Below are 22688 nucleotides of genomic sequence, written 5' to 3' on the forward strand. Positions count from 1 at the left end.
ATGAAAAAATCATCAGCTGTTGTTACTCTTGTTACGTGCTTCCTCCTCCCACGTCTTTTCTTTAAGAGTTGCTATGGAACCCCCACCTGTAGGCCCATTGAGCATCTTGGGGCCACTTGTGGCCCCTCCATCGTGCCCTCATCACCTGCTTCCTTAACCCCTAAATTTCCTTTGTAATCTCCGCCACCAGCCCTGCCTCTCCTCACTGCCACCTGCTCCCGTAGCATCTTGCCAGGTGAAGGATGAACAATTGAAAAGCCTGTGCCACACACCAGGAAGTGTGAAGCCTCCATTCTTGTAACGCTGTGTTGAGAGGCGCTGACTTTCATCTGGGTGCTTCCTGTTGCTTGGTTCCCTGTCTATTTTGAATGAGAACGATGCCTACTAGAGGAGTAAGAGGACAGAGCTGGTTTAGTGTCCCAGGCCACCCCGCTGTTTGTCTACGGTGGGGAGAATCCCCTTGGCTGCACCTTGCTCCTTAAAACTCCTTTGGGTGCATTGTGTTCCAGGTATACCTTTTGCACATTTAAAGGGAACCAGGTCGTTTACCTGATGAGACCTAGAAGTACATGTATGCTTTGTATCTTGATGCAGACAGTTTTGCTTCTTCTTTCCTGAACTGCATGAACACAATTAAGGATTTTGAATCTTCGTGATGGAACATGAGTAATTTAAAGAGTATTTCTTTTAGAACTAGAGCTAGCCTGACTCTCATCCTCATTCTTGTCCAGTCTACAAACTCTGCATGGGCTATGACTGATGATAAAGTAAGAGCCACATGTACAGTATTTCTAAACTATAGAAATTCATATACTCTCTCCATTCTTAGAGTTCTTCTCTTTCTCCCTCCTTCCCTCCCCTGCCCACCTCCTTCACTCCCCTCCCCCGTTCCCTCCTTTCCTCTCCTCCCTCCTTCCCTCCCTGTCATCCCTACCCCCTTCCTCCCTCCATCCCTTCCTTTTCTCTCACCCGTTTCCCTCACTTTTTTCCTCCCTCCCTTCCTTCCTTCCTTTTTTCTAAGAGCCTCTGTTATCTCTTCAACATTGCATGCCATTTTCCTTCTTTCCTTGCAGTTGGATGCACAATGAGAAAGGATATTTCCTTTGGGATGGGGGGAGGACATATAATCATTTTCCTAAAAGTGATTTTGCCATTAACTTGTCTTCTCTTCTCCCCATACAAGTAGAAATATATTTTATAAAACTATGTTTAGTTTAATTTATACATCCTTTCATGAACAGACCAAGTTCTTTAAGGGCATTTATTCTGCTTCATATAAATAATTGATCAGCCAAGTTAATTTACTTCTGCCTGACTTGGTCAACCTTAATTAACTGCCCTGAAATCAAGACTGAACTTTTTGTTAGCTTAAAATCTTTCACAAGCATGATAACAAGGGCTTTATTTTCCCTAAATTTTCAGCATCAACACTGTAACCAAGGAAATAATCATAATAATAAAGCATTGCTTTAATTTACTATAAATACGTTGGCCTGGACATTATGAATTTTCCAGAATACGTCCAGAGAGCAGCTCTGTTGGCAACAACAATAAATAAGCATGCTAAACTCAGTTCTTATCCTTTTCTACAAGTCCCTCCAGCACAAAAATCGATCTTTTGAAATCAGTAGCTCTGTAATGTTTCCAGGCAAGATGAGAAGCAGGCCATTTTGGCTTTCTTAAGCTTTCTGACATCCGTGCGATTATAGCATTAGCCTTCGTAGGGTTGTGTTCAATGGATCATATGTGATTTAAACAGGCCCAGCTCGTGCGGAGAAGCCATATAGGAAGCCAGAGGAAGGTTCGGCTTTGTTTCTGGAGAAAGGACTTGTTAGTGAGTATGAGGGGGCTGTGCCCACCAGGTGCCATGCCTTCATATTCAGGCACTCTGGGTGTTTGTGCATTGTCTGTGGTTTTCAACTTGTCATGCAGCAAAGCAGTTCATTGATTGTGGGGAGACCCAGAGGGAAGCGGAGGTTATACAAACTGAGCGCCTGGGACAAGCTCCCTCTAAGAAAAAAAGGGTGCAGTGTTCTGTGTTAGAGAGCACAGATGCCTCTCGTACACATTAACTTGCTTTCGGATGTCTCCAAAATTGTGAAATGCAATAGAAAAAGACAAATAGAGTTGTTTGCTAAAGAATGCTGACACTTTCATCTTTGTATTTTAGATGCTTTTCTTTGTCCACCTCTCCACCCTCATCATTGTCTTTCCTGGAATTACTTAGTTTTCTTTTTGGTGATTTGTTAATTCACCACCTTGCATGAGACCTTTGCAAATTGGAAATTCTCAGTCATTTATTGAATGGACAAGTTCATGTCTGAGATGGGGGATGATGACGGCTGCATCGATTCCTTAACCTACTGAGCTTTAGTTTGCTTGCCTGTAAAATGGGAATGACACCACCTGCCTTTTCTCCTTCATAGACTTGTTACGAGTTTGAAAAGTACATCAGAGGGCTTTATAGTTTGTGAAGTGTGATACAGATATAAAGGCTGATTAAATGGCTTGGAACATTCCATAGAAAGAAAGAGTGCCAGCCCAGATATTGTTAGAAATGTTCTTAGACATCGATACTCCTAATTTTTCACATGTGCTTTTCAAAAAGCTGTTTTCTACTGATTGGTGTGGGAGATTATGGGAAATTTTAAAGCTTCCAACCTACATACTACTGTTAGCACTTGACTAATTAAGGACATCTTCAGACCAAAATAATCCTTTATGCAATTTTGGTCCCAAAGCCTGCACTCTCACAAACCTGATTTGCAAGCCAAGCTGCTTGGCCTGTTGCCTGCAAAACTTGTACTGAAGGACTTGGCAGTCTTCTCTGGAATTGCACAGAGCAAAACCTTCTCATCAAATTGTGGATTGGAGACTGTTCTCGCTCCACCCACCACGATGGTGTCAACCCGAGGAAATGAGCAGGGCCAGTCTCTTAGACACTTGTTCAGGTCAGAGTCCCCATGGGCACCTGGTTTGAAAGCAGCCTTCTGTCTCAGCTCTGCTCCGTGAGGACAGGGCATTCAGCTAAATTTGGGGGCAGGTATGGATTTTATGTATAGGCAATGTTTTTGTCTTCTGGGGGTCCAGTCCCTGATATGGATAGGCTTTCCAGAAGGTAAAAAAAAAAAAATTTGTTTTTTCTTTAGGTATGCTTGTGATATATCCTAACTAGGACAACTGTTCTCTCCCTTAAACACCTAAACACTGTCTTCTCCTAGTTTCTATACACGTGGGCAAGTCTGTGGAGCAGCAACTGAAACATTAAGAAAAAAATATCCAGTTTTCGCAAATTGATTCCTTTTTTGGGTGATGAACAAGGTACTTGCATTGCCTAGTTCTTATATCTTAGAGACAGTTTTAGTTGTTTTTTGATAGATTCTTTACTCTGGAGACAGTAAGAATACGAAAGCAATTTTTAAAGGATTATAATTACTGGAAAGTCTGATCTAAAGAAATGAGAGTGAATCAGCTGTTGTTTCTGAGTTTGTTTCCCACCTGTTAACAAAAAATGCCATTCTTAATCCCCTTCAGAATTGGATTAACTTTAAAAAATATGTCTTCTGAGTTTATGAAGTGTGTACTCAAGTTGGATCATACTATGCCCTGAAAGGAAATAAGGAAAGATGTGAATTTTTCTACTTTTAATTCTTCCATTTGGTTTTTGTGCAAGTCTGTAGAAAAGAGACTTAAACTGATTCCTAGCATGACAGCAACCCTCTCTAAAGTTGTCTAGACTGTTTAAATTTCCCTGTTGTCACATATTTCGTGGGGGGCGGGGGAGTCTATAGCACTGGTTGTACATATGTCTTTCCATGATTGAAAAAAATTTGTGTTAAAGGTTTTCCGCCTTTTATCTGAGATTATTAAAGTCTTAATTATTCAGGCATTTCTCAGCTTTGATGTTTGAATTGTCAGCTTCCTTCAGTGACTGTTGTTTTCATTTTTGAAGTCCCAGTCTTGGAGTATGACCCTGCCATTTTCATTGTTTAGCCCCCACTGCGCCTCAAATTTAAGAAAACATATGATTAGGAACTTTGACATCAGACTGAACTTGCTCAAATCCTGATTCTGCCATTACTAGCTGTGGTCTGTGTTGGGCAAATTAAAGTAACATTCATGGAGCCTTAATTTTCTCATCTGCAAATTGGGAATAGCAATTGTCACCAGAACTAAATTGGAGAATATGTATAATTCACCTGCAGTAGGGCCTGGCACCACACTGGTGATCAATAGATGGTAACAGTTGATAGTAGCAAATATTATCTGTCTTTTGTCACGATTGGACACTTCCTGAGAGCTGGAGTCCCTGGGGTAATTATTCTGTACCTAGAGCGTAGCCAGATGGGATGTGAAATGTATTTACATGTAGGTGTTTTCTCTACTCATCTTGTACTCTATATTTTTTTATTAGACGTTTAGTACTTTCAAATGCAGACCTTTTCTTTGGTTTGCGTAGGCAAGATTTTCTCCAAAATAAATATAACAAGGCCTAGACTTTTCAGGTCTTAAACCAGACTAGAGGTTAGCAATCCAGCATGAGAACACCTAACTTTGAATGGGATTTCTCAGGACAGTTTTAACCATAAGATCAGAGTCTGAATTTCTTTAGCTTCAGAAAAGTGGGGACTTTTTTTTTTTCTTTAAAAATGGCCTATCTTATTGGAATGGCCAAATTGGAAGAGTTTCAGTACCTGAATGATTCCAAGGAATATGAATCTGTAAAATGCTTTTTGGTTTTTGACTATAATGGGTTTGAGTATGAAAGACCTCAGGGGGCCTCCGAGTAATCTGTGTCATCTCCTGATAGACTGATGTTGCATAATATTTCTCTGAGTGTAACATCACCACACAGAGCCCACACAGACAAAAATTTAATGTTATACCTAATACGCTGTATAGAATGACTTAACTGGTTTTCCAGCAAAACATCCAGATATAATCACAGAAATTTAACCATAAATTCTAGGTTCAGCTGAAAATACTTATTTTTTTCTAAGGGGAAAAAGATAACATATTTAAAACATTTCTACTAAAATTTGAATTTGGACCGACAGTTTCATACTCAAAACCTAGGAGACTGGACCACTAATCAGGGATAAATTGAGTGAGAGAAAATGACAACTGTTTACAGATTTTGGCAACATTTAAGGCAGGGCCCTCCTCCTTATGTACAACAACTGTTTGAACAGCTGCTTTTTTCTTTCTCCCCCGCTCCCTCCTGAAAATCCTTCTATCAGGTTTTTGAGTCATGATGCAAGAATCTGGGACTGAGACAAAAAGTAACGGTTCAGCCATCCAGAATGGGTCGAGCGGCGGCAACCACTTGTTAGAGTGCGGCAGCCTCCGGGAAGGGCGGTCCAACGGAGAGGCGCCGGCCGTGGACGTGGGGGCGGCCGACCTTGCCCACGTGCAGCAGCAGCAGGTACTGTGCCCCGGCGTCGGGCTGCGGAGGGCCGGGTGTGCGAATCCTACCTCCTCACTTTGCACTTCACCCCTGTGAACGTTTCATGCTAGCCTGTCTGACTGTAAACAGCATCTTTTAAGCCCCCGGTGCACTAGGGTCCTGGCGGTTGGCTAAGAGACTAATTCTCCAGCCTTCAGAAAGCCCCCTCTTGGAGAGCAGTTGTTGGGAGAGAGGTTGAGTGGACCCCTGGCCACTCCCTCCCAGCCCCTAATATGTCAGTCTAAAGTTGTAACTATTTGGAATCAAATTCATCTTTGGAGAAATGGTTCCCTACACTTGAATTACAAATGAATAAGTAAACAGGCTTAAGGAGGAAAAGAGAAATAAGGGATATAAGAGAGACAAGATTAGGCAAATAAGGAGAGGAGAAATAAATGGAAATACAGGTAGAATTGGGCAAATAACAGGCACAACATCAATAATACAGGCATCAGTGAAAGAAATTGCTTCCTGCTATCTGTAGGAATGTAGAGATATGGGCCACTTACATATGTTTCTTGTATACATTTGACAGTTGGTATGTGGCTAAATCCTATTAATGTTTTAAATTATCTCTTATTGGTGGCTCCCCAAAATGCACGTGAATTGGCACATACTCATTCCTGTTATATTCTTTGTAGACTTGTAAGTGGCTACCTGTGAGTGATTGGTAAAATATTTCCAGATGGTAAAGGTGACCCAGAATATGGTGGTGTATGGCTAAAATGTTGATGAAAATTCAAATAAGGAAATAGCATTTGCTTAAAGACAGGCATTGTTTTTCCAGTCTTTCTTGGAATCAGGAAATATTATTCGTTTTTGTTAGCAGAATTTTTGTTCCATTTTAGTCCTTAATTCATATATTCAATACATAGTTATGGTGCCATTTGGGAAAAAGGCGAAAAAGAATGATGCATCTTTGGGTCTCTCTGAAAGGAACAGATTGTTAGAGAATGAGGGAAGAGAATGACAAACCTTTTCTCAAACTCTTCTCTTGGAATCTGTATGCAGGAAGCAAAGGCAGTCCCTTCTTGTATTAGGGAGATAGCCTTTAACAGGCCCTGAGGCGTGTTTTATTTTCTCTTTGCTAAGAATTTCTAAAAATGTAAGGAATCATTAGATTGTTAGTCTGTTAGAAGTTAGTGGAACCAACATGAGACGACGGAACCTGTTGAGGGAAAGTTAGGACAGAGAGAAAGAAAAGGAAACTGGCAGACAAGCTGAGGTCTTAATTCACAGGGCTTTAAGTGATCATTGGCAGCCCAGTCTCATTTGTGCCTGCACCCTGGGCATCATGTCAGCTGGAATTTACCGTGTGTGTTGTGTATAAAGTTTGTGCATTTAAGTTAGTACAAATGGCTGAATTCTAACCAATGGGATTATTAACAAAACCTATCAGGTAATGGTAGAAGGGTATCCATGTATTTGTTTATGTGGTATTTTCAGTTATTTATGGTTCTATTGAGGATAAATGGTTGGTATTTTGGAGTGCCATTTTCTATGCCGTTACCATACAGAGGCCAAGATCGACTATATCTTTTTGGAGCAGCTGAGGTGCGGCTATTGACCAAAGTGTTATGAGCCCAAAGTAATTGCTGTTTAGAGTACATTAATTAAATAAAGGGAAATTAACTTCTTCTGAATTTTATTTGAAGGACTGAAAATCATTCACTGTTTCAAAGTAGTAAGCCAGCCAGAAACTTTACGTATATAGCATACACACACACACACACACACCCCTCCCACCCCAGTAACAGCGACAACAAATTGGCCTCACGGAAGAAAGTTATCAAAGTGCATTTTCACACTATCTTCCAAAAAAAGCATCAGTACCAAAATTATTCACATCTCTCCTTTTTGGCTTCATTGTGACCACTTTGGAAAATATGTTGTTATGGGTCATTGATGTAGAGGTCATTATCTTCGATTTGACTTCACAACTCTTTTTTAATATTTTTATAGCAATTTTATTTCTATTTGCCATTGATATGTTTGGGGAAGAAAGCAAGCAATTGGGTCTATCATTGTGGCTAAAACCCCATATATTGTGGTTGGCAGGCCTTTTAGGTCTTTTAAAATAAAATAGTGACAGCTGTTTGACGGCCCTGAATGTATGATGAAGCCCTGAACAGGTTGTTGGGGGAAAAGAACATTGGTAGATGCAATGAGAAAAAAACTACAGGACTGGAAGAGTTTCACAGGACTAGTGTTATCAGAGTTTTCTTCCAGACTGAAAACTGCAACAATTAAACAGTTTGGAGAAATCTGAGTGTCAACGTGATGGACTGGGGTTGTTTTCGTCATTTTTATTCTACAGGTTTTTACTTGAAGTGAGAATACCAGCAGTGAGAAAATCACAGCCATGCTGAATTCATTACTGCAGTAGTCACACAAAACCACGGATAAGATTTCAATAACTGCAGGCCACAGTTGAGTAAACAGTTGCACTGAAATTTAATTCCTGTTGACTTTTCCCCCATTCCTCGCCAGGGGCACATTCTGATTCTGTAGTACAAAGACAACAGGGGTTACAGCTTTGATTAATGTAGGACAGTGGAAGAGAATTAGAGCTGTAAAATATGTTAGAAGTCTAAGGAACAAAAAGATCTGGCTTAAAAGGGCTTGGTACAAGAATGAGTTAATTATGCTATATGTGAAACTGAATGTCATAGGATTTTCCGGTTGTATCAGTACAATCATTGATGATATAGAGATGATGATACAGAATTTTTACCTAGTGCCAGAATTTAAAATAAGTAAGTGCCAACCTTTCTGTGTTTGATCCATATTAGCAAAGATAATTACAAATGATAGAAAATACTCTTTCAGAATGGAGAGCTTTCACAAACATTTGCTGTGGAGTGGATGACTTCTGTGTTGGGTTTGGTCTATAGGCCGGCTAAATTGGGTCCAAAGAGAATTGTTAAAAATAAAAAAAATTACATAGTTGGCAACCCAAAAATATGGAGGAAATCTGGCTTTTCCATCTTCTCTTGAAAACTCAGAAGATCTGGTAACCCTGGGCTGATGTTCCTACAAGAGCAACGATTGTTGGGAGATGAATTGCTACTTAAGTCAGGGAGCCTGCAGCCCTCCAGTCTGCCCTGGTTCCCACCCAGCAGTGTGGCTCATTTGTGCCCTCTGGGCAGTGGGGTTGGTGATTCTGGTCTAGAAGATGCCATCATCACTCAGAAGCCATCAGCCAAGGAGAGGTGCTGCATTAGCTGGGGGCGCCCGCCAACACACTCAGGAACTGTCTCCCTTCCTCAAAACTAAGTGTATTACCTCTGTAATGTTTCGACTCTACTTATATCTGGACCATGAAACTATTATAACAATAGTTTTCTAATAATATAATTTGATAGAGTTTCCGAACATCTTCTTTTAGCCATTCAGTAATTCTTTACCCGATACCATAACTGCTTTTTATTTCCTATTATGCCTGCCCCATTTCTAGGTCTGTAAAAGTTCTGTATTGGATATGCACTACTCCATTATGAAACTCAGCAACAAATACTATTACCAATTACTAAAGTTTTTCTTCTTAAAGAAAGGATTTTAAAATGTCCAGAGCAATTTCATAAACTGTGTGGATTAATGCATTTTAAAAGTCTTGAATTTTAGAAAGCAGAATTTTATTTCCATATTGCTGCAAATGAGAGCTTTTTCAGATAAGCATATTACATAGAGCATAATGTTTAGAAGTTTCTCCATATACAGCATATGCTGTCAGGTCAATTAACAGAATGCATACTAGAAAATGTTTATTCAATAAAAATGAATAGCTGTTAAATAAAACAGCTATTTCTTAACAACATTCCATTTAATGATGGGTGGTTTTTTTTTTTGGTACCACCTGGCAGTTTTATTGTCTGCAAATCAGTATAGGGCGAGCTTTGGTTGCTGTGGTTTTGAGGTGTGGCTATCGTTTTATATGAGATGGGCAGTTTGGAGGTAGTCTGTGAGAGAGACGTAAAAAAAAGGTAAACTATCTGTGGAATTTGAACATGTATTCTTTAGAGAGTGTGGATAAGCGAAGTATTTACTTCATATGGCTTCTTTGACATTCGGTTTAAGGTGTTGGACCTTTGGGCTCAAAAGATAGTGGTTCATGTTTCACGTTAATAATGTAAAAGAAAGAGAAAACGTTGAATGACTATTAAAGAGGGAAGAGAGAGAGAAAAGATAGGGAGCTTCTGAAAAATCATGAAAGGGAAGAAGGAGGATCCTTTGGGTTGAATTTGCCACTGAGCCATTGAAGGAGATAAAAGATTAGTCATTCCACGGGACCAGAGAAGCTCAGAGAAATAGGATGAGTGTGATAGGACTCAAGCAAAGAGTCAGTGCTGGACCTTCAAAAGGGATGTAGAAAATACACTACAGAGGAGCCTGGGAGAATCACGAGTATATATCCTGGAGTCCTCTGAACATGAGAAACAGAATTATAATGACCAAAGTGTCAACACTTACACAACATACGTTGTATAGCAAATCAATACCAAAGATGAAAAACTCTTCGTTTTCAAAATGGCAGAGTGAATCACTTCATTTATTTTTTGTTCCTGAAATTACTAGTTAATATGGAACAGAAGAAGGAGGTTGTTATTCTGCCAACATTTCCAACTTTAACTGCCTCTGTGAACAGCAATGCCTGGAAGAAATAGCTGTCGACGTTTGGATGGGTGATAAGCTTGTATGAAAGGGTCATCCCTTTGCTTCTCATTTTACCCAGACTCTTTCAGGGCACCATACTGAAATCCCAGTGGCCCTCCTTTGCCTTGTTTCTCACTCTGCTGGGGGAGAGCCAGGTGACTAAGAGTGGATCTTTCGGTACCATGACTGGGTAGCAATGACTGGTTCAACCTTACCATTCTTTTTTTCTTTGAAAAGGTTGCTTATGCACTTTTTAGGAATACCCTCAAGTGGCCTTTCGCATTGTAGCTGCCAGGAACTGTTTCTGAAAGGAGGGTCTCTTGATGCCACTGGAAGGGAAAGGATGGTCAACATTCTGTGTCCTAAAAGGGAAGCTTCCAGAAGGAAGTGTAGAAGAAGATCTTCTCAATATTTATTGAGTGTCCTTATGGGACTGGGTACTGTGACTGGGGCTAGCATCTTCCTTCACTGGTAAGTGAAAACCCAAGCTATAATTTAAAGGAATCACTCTGCCAAGAAATACTCTTTTTGGAGACAATGCAGAGTTTGATTATTATAGAAAATATTGATGGGCAAAAATATTTTGTTGGAATCACTGCCACCAAAATGTTAGTGAAAACCACACAAACAAATTGAAACAAAACCGAGACAGGAATTCAGATCATTCTGACAAAGAAAAAGCAGCCACAACAATAACAAACTCCCACTTTTTCTCAATTCCTTCTGTGGCTATTTCTGGAAAAGGCATATTTCACCCTGAATGCTAAATTTACTTCTCTACTCTTTTAGTTTAGACCTGCCTTCCATCAAAATATTGTTGTCAAAGATTTATGTAACGTGTGATGTGAGCCTTGTATGAAATTCTTTCAAGTTTTGATTACTAAACAGTTGTGTGTCATTAATCTCTCCATTGAAAATTAAGATGGCACGGGAATCCAAAAAGAAAAAAGAGCCATGTACGCAGAGAGCGTGGTAATGGAAACCCAGATGCCACATTTCATCATGAGTGAAGCGTACCCTCTTGACTTTAAGCAAAAGCGTCACTACTTTGAGAAGGTAATTTTAAGACCTGACCTGTGAGCTAATAATAATAATAAAAAAAATACTCCCTATCTCGTGTCTCATCAGAAATCTCTTCTTGAACTTTCAGGAGGTATGACTTTAATGGTAATTTGTTGACAGATTAGCTTTGGTGATTGCAAAGAGTCCGTTTTGCACAACTGGCAGGGTCCTATCTGTTCTGTGAAGGCGAGGAGCCTACTTTGCTGTTTTGCAACTGCTTGCGTTTATTGACAACGAGTGCTGAGCCGGCAGAATTGGTATGTTTGTGTAATGTAAACCTATAGCTCGCCTGATGGAGTCTAGTGGACTTTTAGGTAGTGCATAGATTACTTGATAAAAAGGGTTACAAGGTGACTGCTTTTATGACAAAGTGGAATAGCAATATAAATGCTAGTGGTAGATGGAGCAACAAGAAGGAAGTTTATATAGGGAATTGAACCCCATATTAGAAAGTTTCTTTTTATCGCTTGGTCTTTGAACTCAAATCTATTGTAATTATGAAGTGTTACTTGTAACATTCCAGAGACCCTTTGCTAAATACAGTGTTTGATTTGGTTCATAGAAATACAAACACATTTTTTTTCCCCCTCTCTCACAAGAAAATGTGGTGAAGAGAATTTCACATACTGGCCTGGTCTCAGGTTTGTTCCAAGTGAGCTAATAAACGCACTACACTGGAAAACAAGTATTAACTTTGTTTCTTAGCTTTGGATTTCTGGAAATTCATTTATTCATTTGTTTGCATATCCTTTCATTTAGCTGATATTTATCGTGTACTCCTGTGCATAAGGAAATGTGGGGACCAAACTGATGGGCGAGGTGTTGGGACAGCATGGGAGGACAAGTTGGGGTTTGTTTGGCTAGAGCCTCAAGCCTAACTGTGGGGGAAGTGGGAAGGCGGTTAGAAGGTGAGGTGGGTTCAGCTTGTGGGAGGCGTGCGTTTCTAAGCCAAGGTAGTTTCTAAGCAGAGAAGAAAAGACCACACAAGAGGAGGTGTACTGAAGGTGGATTGGAAGGTTGGACCTGGCCTGGCTTGAAGGACAGAGCTCCCTGAGAGATTAAAAGCAGTGACAGGGCTACTGCAGTTGGTCTAGAATTTAGTAATGGGGTACTGCCCTTGCCTCATGTCATTGAGGGCACCTGTTGTTGACCTCGTCTTTCTCCTTGCATTTCTTCTCCTACATTTGAATCCAATGGTCAACTGTAAGCCCCATAAGGGCAGGCCTGGGACTTCATCAGTCCCTGATATTCCCCAGCACAGAGCACAGGACCTGACATAGAGCAGTCCTTTGCAAGACTCTTGGTGAATGAATGAAATTGAAGAGAAAGGAAAGTCTGGATCAAGAGAGAGTGTTGAGGGGAGTACTGGAAAATCAACAGGGCTTTTTGAATTAGGAGATGTGAAAACATCAAGGAGCGGGAGTTATGAAGGATGATTCAGGATTTCCAATCTGAATGACTGGCAAAATGGGGGCACCATGAAACAAAAAGAGAAGGGTGTCAGGATGAGAACCCAAGCTCCTTTGTTACCTGTCACTGGGCGGTTATTGTGACATGATGAAGAAAGCACAAACATAATTTGTAAGTAAAGGATGGACTTACTTTGGAAACATCCTCTTTCTAAAAGGCTGTTTAAAAAAAGACACCCTCTTATATCACTAAAACTCACTATTTTGATGTTTGTATATGTTTATTCAGATTAAAATTATGTAACGTTTTCCCTTTTTAACCTTTGCCAGTCACTAATGAGTATATCTTCCAAAAGTCACATGGGAAGTGCTGATAAACTGCTTGTGTTCCTATTGATCATGGACTGGGCTTATCTCTCTTAGAGAACAAAACTAGAAGTTAGATCTTCGATAAAGTCTTTGTTTCATATTGACACAAGCTTCTTAGAATGAATTTGTTTTTTGAGGTGAAGGGGGTGCCTGTTGTGTTTCTTTTGTTGGAAAAATACAATGTGTAATTATTAAACAGCAGGTGCTATTGGAAGACTTATTTAGGAGGTATAGATTAGACTGCTTAGGGATGTCAAGGCCTTGTTTGTGTTTAAGTTGAGCCCTGCATAGAGGCAGATGGAGGGGAGGAAGCTCTGTTCTCTTTAATCCTTCTTAGAGGATATTTTCCAGTATCTTCTGCATAAACTGACAGTGCAAATACTAACTGTGGAGGAGATAGGATTTATTTTTTTTTTAGGTTGCTAACCCTAAGATTCTCCTTGAATTAACTCTTTTCTCCCTGTTTTTAGACTGCTCCTTTTAGACTGTACCCAAAATAAAATTAACTTCCTAATGTAGATTCATCTTCAGCAAAGTTTCTTAAAGTAGACCATTTATTATATGGTTTATCATCCACCCAACCACAAGTAACTGTCGGCGTCACACTTGCTTGTCAAAAGAGGCAAAGAGTCAGCTGATCTGGAATTCATGGTTTTTTTCACAGTACCTTCTCTAATCCCCAGCTCCCCTCTCTCCACCTCGAAGGGAAGGTGACAGGATGTCTTCTTAGTCATTCAAATCCAATAACTTTTAATCTGAAGGTTAAGTAGTGAGATATAAACTAAGAGATGATAATATCAATTTTATGTTCACTGAAGGGCACAATATACCTCTTTCTAGTAGAGGGAAAATTGTGCGTAAAATGTCTTTTGCTTTTCAACAGCAGAGCCATGCCTCTTAGAGCCTAAGGAAGAAAGAGTTTTGGAAAAAATTAATAAAATAAGATGTAACATCCTAAAATAGGGCAAAAGTGGCCTTTTATTATTACAATTATTAAGTATTAATTTTTCAAGGTTGCATGGTGAGAAGTAGTTCCATTTTTATAGCCTCTTGTTTTGACTCTTGTTATCCTCTCTCCGAACTCAACAACCTTTTACAAGGTTAAAGACTGGGAGAGAATGACATAATGCTCGTTCTTTCCTGACTATTTTTGGTCCTAATGTGTATGATAAATAATACTGTGATAATATTGCTTACCTTGCCTCATTTTTTTTCCTTCTACTTGTGATATTTCCATTTCAACTCAACAGAAATCCAACATCCAAAAGTACTAAGTGAAAATGCCTTTACGACCTGCATTTTTATTATGATATTCAGATTATCTCATTAGATTTACACTTGCCTTACAAACACAAAGTTTGTGCTGTGTATTATGTGTATATGTCATGTGCATTTAGCTATAGACTTCCTGTATCATTAATATGTTTTAAGAGGGGAAAAGCATCATGTCATGCACCAGCTGAGGATGTTATATTCACAATTATAATTGTCGAGATTATATTCTGTAATGTGGTGATTCACAATTATAATTATCAAGATTGCTTTCTGGAAATAATTCTAAATGTGCCTCACCATTCATTCAGTACCATCATTGGGTAGCTTCTAAGTAGAAAGTCCTGTGTTCAGCCTGCAGACTATACCAAGGATTGGAGAACTAAGCCCCAAGGCCAAATCGGGCCAAATCTGATCTGCCACCTATTTTTTTAAATAAAAGTTTATTGAAACACAACATGCCCACTTGTTTACTACTGTTTGTGGCTGCTTTCTTCCTGCCACAGCAGAGGTGAGTTGCCGCAACAGAGAATGTATGGCTCACAAATCCTAAAATATTTGTTAACTGATCCTTTACAGAAAAAGTTTGTGGACCCCTGGATTAGTGAATGGCAGATATGGCAAGATTTGCTTTCCAGAACCTTCTACTATTTATAGTGACAAAACTGAGGAATTATCCCTCATTTTTTTCTAGATCATCTCTAATATATATTTATATCACCATTTGAGACGTTGTTTAGCATTTTCTGGAGTGATAAATTAACTTGTAGATGTCTTTATACCTGCAGAGTTTCTTTCTAATAAGCTGAATGCATCTTAGAAATTAAAAGTTTTGTCATCATTGGTGGTTAGAAAAATAATCAGCCAGCCTACTAAGGAAATGTAAGTTGGACACAGTGAGTCACCCAAAGAGTGGATGTCCTTGGCCCTGGTTCTCTTACCAAAGAAATTAACATAAATACGGAGCATATCTGATGTTCATAGTCCCTTGGTTGACTAGAAGATACAAAGAATATCTCCCTGCATTTGTAAAATCCATAATCTACTTGGGGTGGAACAAGACATAAACATACGCATTAAATATAAATAAAAATTTCAAAGCATATGAAGATAAGCTGTAGAAAAGATGCATATGACTAATTGACAGATGAGTGATTTAAGCAATAAAATCTTCAGTAACCCTGAGAGGACGAGTTTATTTGTGTCTATGTTGGTGGGAGTTTTGAAGACCTTGATACACTAACTCAGTGTGTGCACACCTGCTGATTTGGTTTAAGCCTTTCAATCAAGAGATAATGGATAGAAGGTATATACGGAGCTATGTGGATTTGGCTTATGACTTAGATATTAAAATGCCCAAGAGATGTGTCTTTGCCATTTTGCCATTTTTTATTTTGGGATAAGCAAGGGTGGATTTCTACTGTGGAATGACTGGAGGCGTGTGGTGAGTAGAGATCTTTTTATGCTGGACGCCAGCATCTGAGTTTATTGGTCTCCAGGAAATGGTCCGGGGCCTATCTGTTTACACAGACCATTGCCTGAGTTGAGTGTATGATTTCCAGAGATTAGATGAGGGCTGACAAAGCTGGTCATTTGGTTGGTGGTGTCCATATTTCACATACTTTTATATTGAATTTTAGCTAATTCAACTCTATTCATCATATAGCTAGAACAACTGAAACCGTAATACCTAATCTTCAAATAGTTGTCAAATTTGAAGACATTTGCTCAATCCAGCCCATTTATGAACTGACAGTCTTTCCTAGGAAATGCATTGGCCTTATATTTTCTCCCTTCTGTCTTTCTTCTTTCTTTCCTTATGTTATTTGTTTCTGCTTTTAAGTTTGTTATCAGCTGCCTTATTCTTATATCTCACAATTAGTGAAAATCTCTTTTCGTCTTGCAGATGTGTGGGTTTCTCTGGCACAGGCTGTATCTTTGATTCCATCATTCTTACATTTTGCAGGTTTGTGGTCCCATATGTGATGAAACCCCAGCCTCTTTTGCTCTGAAAAGTGTGTGTTTGGGTAATTTTGTAATTATAGTTTCATATGCATCGTGCCTCAACCTCCTACCCCCCAATTAAAACACTATACAGTTCATACCACATGGTAATTACATTTGCTAGCTGGTTCAGTGTTTTCACAAATGTTCCTAGATTTTTCTATGTTTAATTAGTGGCAAATATATTAGTAACCTATCTTTAATTTGGAAAAGGTTTCCTCTTTTGGCTCTAAATGCTTACCAATGTGTCCCTGGAATTAGTTCTTGGATATCTTAAATGTAGCACTATAAATGCCAGCTCTGAAGAAAACTCTGGAAAGTAAGGTCAAATCAAGTATTCTATACAGGTTCTGAGTGCCATTTTATGTCTGTTCAAATCCAATCGCCAGGTTTATACGCTCTTAAACTCTTCTAACTAAAGAACCTGTAAACTAGTTGGAAGGTTTTTTTTTTTTGAGGAAGATTAGCCCTGAGCTAACTGCTGCCAATCCTCCTCTTTTTGCTGAGGAAGACTGGCCCTGAGCTAACATCTGTGCCCATCTTCCTGCATTTTATATGTGGGACACCTACCACAGCATGGCTTCCAAGTGGTGCCATGTCTGCACCCGGGATCTGAACCGGCAAACCCCGGGCCGCCGAAGCGGAACATGCAAACTTAACCATTGTGCCACCAGGCCGGCCCCTAGTTGGAAGATCTTTGACAGCATCAGCAAAGATTACAATAAATGGGACATGTAGTGCTCACACTCCCTTATGTGGCTGATGGGAGAGTAAGTTTGTGCAGCCCATTCTGGTGGCAGTTTGGCATTGAATACCAAGAGGCTTAAAATAGTCATGTCCTTTGATTCAGGGATACACTTTTACTGAGAGGTGGCATAGCATTCAGCAGTGGTTCTCAAACTTTATGTGTATTGGAATCATATGGAGGGCATTTTAAAACACAGATTGCTGGGGGGGCCGGCCCCATGGCATAGGGGTTAAAATTTGGTGTGCTCTGCTTCAGCGGCCCTGGTTCATGGGTTTGGATCCTGGGTGCGGACCTACACCACTCATCAGCCATGCTGTGGTGGTGACCCACATACAAAATAGAGGAAAATTGGCAGAGATGTTAGCTCAGGGCGAATCTTCCTCAGCAAAAAAACCAAACGCAGATTGCTGGACACCCTCAGAGTACTTTCTTCTGTAGATCTGGGGTGGGGCCCAAGAATTTGCATTTCTGATACTTCTAACCATTCTCTGCTCTGGGTTGGAGGATCGCACTTTGATAACCACTCAGAAAGGTAGAGCATGTAAAAGGATACACAGTGGAGCCAGCCTGTGTGTCCTGAGTCATGGCTCTGCCACTTACTAGTTGGGTGATTGTGCAAGTCATTTACTTTCTTTGTGCCTCAGTTTACACATCCATGAAATGGGGATAATATTAGAATTTAGTATTTTGAGTATAATGTAAAATGCTAAGAAAATTGCACAGTACTTAGTGAAAGGTCTATAAATATTAGCTGTTATTTTTATTTTTATCATCATCATTACTAGGAATTTAACCTACAGAAATAATGTGAGGCATACAGAAAGATTTATATCTGACAATGTTCATTACGGTAGTATTTTTAATATGAAAAATAAAAAATACCCTAAATCTCTGACATTAGAGGAAAGATTAAATAGATGATTACGCATAAGTTTGCTCTAATATTGAATACTCCTTAAGAGTCACTCTTGCAGAATATTTAATAACTTAAAAAAATCATCATAATATCATTGATGGGTGAAAAAAATCCCTGAAAAAGCCAGCAAAAAATGTTATCAATAATTTTTTGTATGTTATGGGATCATGATTTATTTTATATACTTCACAATTTTCTGTATAGTCTAAAATTTCTACCATGACATTTATTGCATTTATAAAAAGAAAAGTTATTATTTTAATGTAATTCATGTTCACACTGTTGGAAAACTTTTAGAGACGTATATAAATGACAGAGAGTACCTGCTTCTTCAGCAAGATTTTTATATTTTATATATATTCAAAATTTTTGCACCGAAATCAAGGGATAAAATTTTCATAGTTATAGGATTTTCTCCTGTAACATGTTTTAAGTTTTCGGCTACCACGTGTCTGCTCCCTAATGCTGGCTCCACAGAGCTTCCCAATTTCTAGGTGGTCCCAACCATCAAATTTGACAACCACTAACAATCATTATCTAACATCATCGATTTGTGACACAATCAACCTTTTGTCAATAAAAAGAGTATAGATGAAAAAAATGCACTCAGTTGCCTTAGATTTTCTCCACTTTTCCTCCATTCCAAGTTTCTTCCTTGTCAGTATGGACTTTATCATGTATTGTATTGACAATCATAATCAGATATATTTTTTTCCTTACTCACTGCATCCTGTTTCCACTAGAGATTTATTTCACTGCCTTACGAAGCTAAACGAAGGCAGGGGGAATGTTTCATTTCAGACATTTTGGCATCCTATGACAAGGGTTTAAAATCCACCTCCAGCACTCAATGAATGACCTTGGGCAAGTTAAGCCAATCTCTCTGAGCCTTACTTTTCTCATCTGTAGAATGTGGCAGTAGAAACAGCTTCCAGAGAATGTTTATGAGATGAATATATTAAATAAACTACATAAAAGCCTCAGCATAGTAGTCAGCCCTTTCACGTGTGCTCAGAACACTATTATTGTCCTTTCTCGGCATCTTTTAAGGGCAAGGGAAAGGAGTGGATGAACTCTTAGGGACCCAAAAGTAGAGGCCAGGGGTACCAGGTTGTTTCTCAATACAGTAGTCCCTCTTATCTGAGGTTTCAGTTTCCACTTTCAGTTACCCATGATCAACCACAGTCCAAAAACATTAAATGGAAAATTCCAGAAATAAACAATTGATAACTTTTAAGTTATGTGCCATTCTGAGTAGCGTGATGAAATCTCTCACAGTCCTGCTCCATCCTGCCTGGAAAGTGAATCACCCCTTTGTCCGGCATATCCACGCTGTATACACTACCCACCCACTGTCTCAGTTGTCAGACCACTGTCCTGATATCACAGTGCTTGTGTTCAAGTAACTCTTATTTTATTTAACAGTGGCCCCAAAGCCGAAGAATAGTGATGCTGGCAATTTGGATGTGCCAAAAAGAAGCCATAAAGCGCTTCCTTTAAATGAAAGGTGACAATTCTTGACTTAATTAAAAAAAAAAAAATGTATGCTGAGGTTGCTAAGATCTACAGTAAGAAACACTCTTCTATCTGTGAAATTGTGAAGAGGGAAAAAGAAATGCGTGCTAGTTTTGTTGTGGCACCTCAAATATGTAAGTATTGGGAAAAGGATAGTATGTGTAGGGTTTGGTGCTGTTTGTGGTTTTGGGCATCCACTAGAGGTCTTGAAACGCATCCCCCCTGGATAAGAGGGGACGTTCTGTTCCATTCTTTAGCCTGCTCCACCCACTTTATATGCAGATTCAGTCATCTTAGAGCATTGTCGACATTCATATTAGAGACCTCCAAGGAGAACTCTCATCCACGAATACAGGAATTCTTGTGTCTTCCCTCATTGAGATAATGAATTGAAAAGCACACAGTCCTATTTGACAATCAAACTCTTCATTTAGAAACTGACCTCCACATGAAGACTGCAGAGAATCAGTTCTTGTAGGCAATTAGTGCCCCAATTTACCATTTTAGAAAAGAAAACACATATCCTAATAAATACAGAATTTCTCCTCCATACCTACCAGCAACATTACTGACGGGGCCCCACACACAAATGTTTTAAATTTAGAGGCAGAGTTAAGGACACAGTTTGCCTCCAGAACCTGAATTGAATCAGGGTTTTATTTCAGATAAAATCTTTGGGGCTCATAACTTAAAAAACACAACTTTTACTGGCATTACGCAATTTGCCACGGGTCATTTAGCAAAATGTTTGTATATGTAAGCCCAGGTTCTTCTTTTAAGAAAAAGGAGGGGCGGAGGGCAGGGATTGGATTTTGCTAAAATCCAGGTGGCGTTTCAGTTTATATTTAATTTTAATTGGAAATCAAATACAGGCGAGGGAGAAAAAATCTACCATGTTTTCTTTAGTAAGAGTATCCATTGGGAGGGGAAGGACAATGGCAGCCAAATTTTAAGAAGCAGCTTTTTTATTGGCATGTCTGTTTTTTTTTCTGGCTAAATTCTTGTGCCTGCATTTTCTTTTTTCACATCTAAGTTTTCACACATGGCAGTGATTTTTATGTCTCAATGCTCCTTGCTGCCCTCCCTCTGTAATTTCCATGGGATTAGTACCTAGAACCAGCATAGCAAATAATTACACACTACACATAACCAAGAGCTTCCCCAGGCTGTTGTCTGGCGAGTCTCCTTTGGAGGTTCCAGTCTGAGATGATGTTTGATTCTTGTGGCCCGTCTTGACTTTTGGAAGACTAGGGAAGTTTCTGAAGAAGTGAGAACAGGAAAAGAAAGTTGATTTTTTTTCTTTTTAAGCCAGGATTTTAGAAGGCCCTCCAATTTGTGAGTATACCTAGTTATAGGTGCCTTTTGTGAAACTGCTCTAAAATATTGGCAGAGAGACTGTGGCACAGTTAGGAAATGGCTGCTGAACGTGCTGGAGTAGAGGCTGAGACAGTCGCTTAACTCGACCGTGCCTACAAAATGTCCCAGGTGCCAAAGCTGAGGGTGAAATCCTCAGTGTTGGCTGTGTAAGGCTTGGGTGTAATTCAGTGTTTTCAATTGAAAGTCAAATACCAAATAATTTTGCATTTTCTACTGTGCAATTAATTACACAGTCATTGTAGAAAAATTAGAAGTTGCAGCTAAAAAAGCAGAGAAAAGGGGCTGGCCCCGTGGCCGAGTGGTTAAGTTCGCGCGCTCCGCTGCAGGCGGCCCAGTGTTTCGTTGGTTCGAATCCTGGGCGCGGACATGGCACTGCTCATCAGACCACGCTGAGGCAGCGTCCCACATGTCACAACTAGAAGAACCCACAACGAAGAATACACAACTATGTACCGGGGGGCTTTGGGGAGAAAAAGGAAAAAATAAAATCTTTAAAAAAAAAAAAAAAAAAAAAAAAAGCAGAGAAAAAAGAAACTGTACTGCCTGTAATCTCATTTTATAGAGATGGCAACTCTTGACATTTTGATGGAGGTATCCTTTAGCTTTTTTTTAAATCATGCCCTCACATTTTTACATGTCCTCATTCCCATTCCTGCCATAGAACTTGATAGATGAAAAAATAGCTGGCAATCATGTTGTTTGTCAGTGGAACTTGTTAGGGTTAATTCTCTTATAAAGTGGTTCACTTTTTCGTCTTAATTTTAATTTCATATTTTGTGTTTATAGCTTTAGGGGAAAATGTGTGTTCTTAGTTTCAAATTTCATAGTTTATGGTCTAATTAATTCTGTTTTCCTAACTTTCATCTTCTCCCAGCTTTGCCAGGTAATTCAGGATTTAGGCACATTTCTTAAGAATTATTTTTACAAGGAAACATTCAACACGGTATGTTGACATGTAATCTACCCATTTGCAATAAATGAGTACATTTCTTCTTTGCATTGAAAATCATGAGCATCTTTATTGTCACAGATTTTTTTTTGCTGATGAAGATTAGCCCTGAGCTAACATCCGCTGCCAACCCTCCTCTTTTTACTTGAGGAAGATTGTCACTGAGCTAACATCTGTGGCAGTCTTCCTCTATTTTGTATGTGGGATGCCACCACAGCATGGCTTGATGAGCACTGTGTAGGTCTATGCTTGAGATCTGAACCTGCGAGCTCTGGACCACCAATGCAGAGCACACGGACTTAACCACTATGCCACCAGGCTGGCCCCATCACAGATTTTTATGTTTGAAATTTCTAATATCAGTAGTAGCAATGGTATCAGAAGTAGTAGTATATCAATAGCAAAATTTATTGAAAGCTCCTTTCTTCCAGCCTTGTGCTCAGTACTCTTACGTGTATTAAGGTAGTTTGTTTTCCCAAGTACCCTATGAGCTAAGTACTCTTAAAATTCCTATTCTTCACAGGAAGAAACTTAATTAGCTGTCAGGTTCACATAGCTTATAACTGGACAAGCCCAGCTTCTAACCCACATCTGCCCTATCTCACAACCTGAACTCTTTATCCCAGCACACAAGCCTCTCTCATTTTTGTGTTTATTGTGGTGACGATCAGGTCAGGCTGCAAGGATTTCTCCCAGTTCCCTTGGTCTCTTTCCCCACTGTGAGTACCCTAAAATGTCTCCTTCAGGATGCTTCCATTTCTCCCCATCTTTTCTTGCTGAGTTCAGTAAGAAAATGCCAACTATTCCCATAGACAGAAGCTTTTCCGTTTCCACACTTCCCCAGTTTCAGGTTGAGCCCTTATTTTTAGCAAATGTGCCCAATTTTACTCTGTTTATTTTCGTTTCAAAAGGAGGGTCCCGCTTCACACCTGTTGCCTGCATCCTTCTAAGGAACACCCAAGCCTGGC

General features: G+C 39.5%; 1 protein-coding gene across 16 annotated transcripts in view; it reads left to right on the forward strand.

Annotated features, from left to right (window-relative positions):
• Positions 1-22688, forward strand: part of FOXP1 (forkhead box P1) — a 412016-nt gene that overhangs the window by 179127 nt on the left and 210201 nt on the right. For 14 of the 16 annotated variants that reach the window (XM_070576788.1, XM_070576797.1, XM_070576800.1 and 11 more), the window contains one exon: positions 5241-5425. In XM_070576788.1, coding sequence (XP_070432889.1) covers positions 5252-5425 — 174 coding nt within the window. In that variant the 5' untranslated portion in view covers positions 5241-5251. Of the gene's footprint in view, positions 1-5240; positions 5426-11023; positions 11156-22688 lie in introns of those variants that run through there. The other 2 variants (XM_070576803.1, XM_070576802.1) reach the window with 2 other exon arrangements.

The sequence above is a fragment of the Equus przewalskii genome, chromosome 15 (genome assembly GCF_037783145.1).
Source record: "Equus przewalskii isolate Varuska chromosome 15, EquPr2, whole genome shotgun sequence".
Taxonomy (NCBI): domain Eukaryota; kingdom Metazoa; phylum Chordata; class Mammalia; order Perissodactyla; family Equidae; genus Equus; species Equus przewalskii.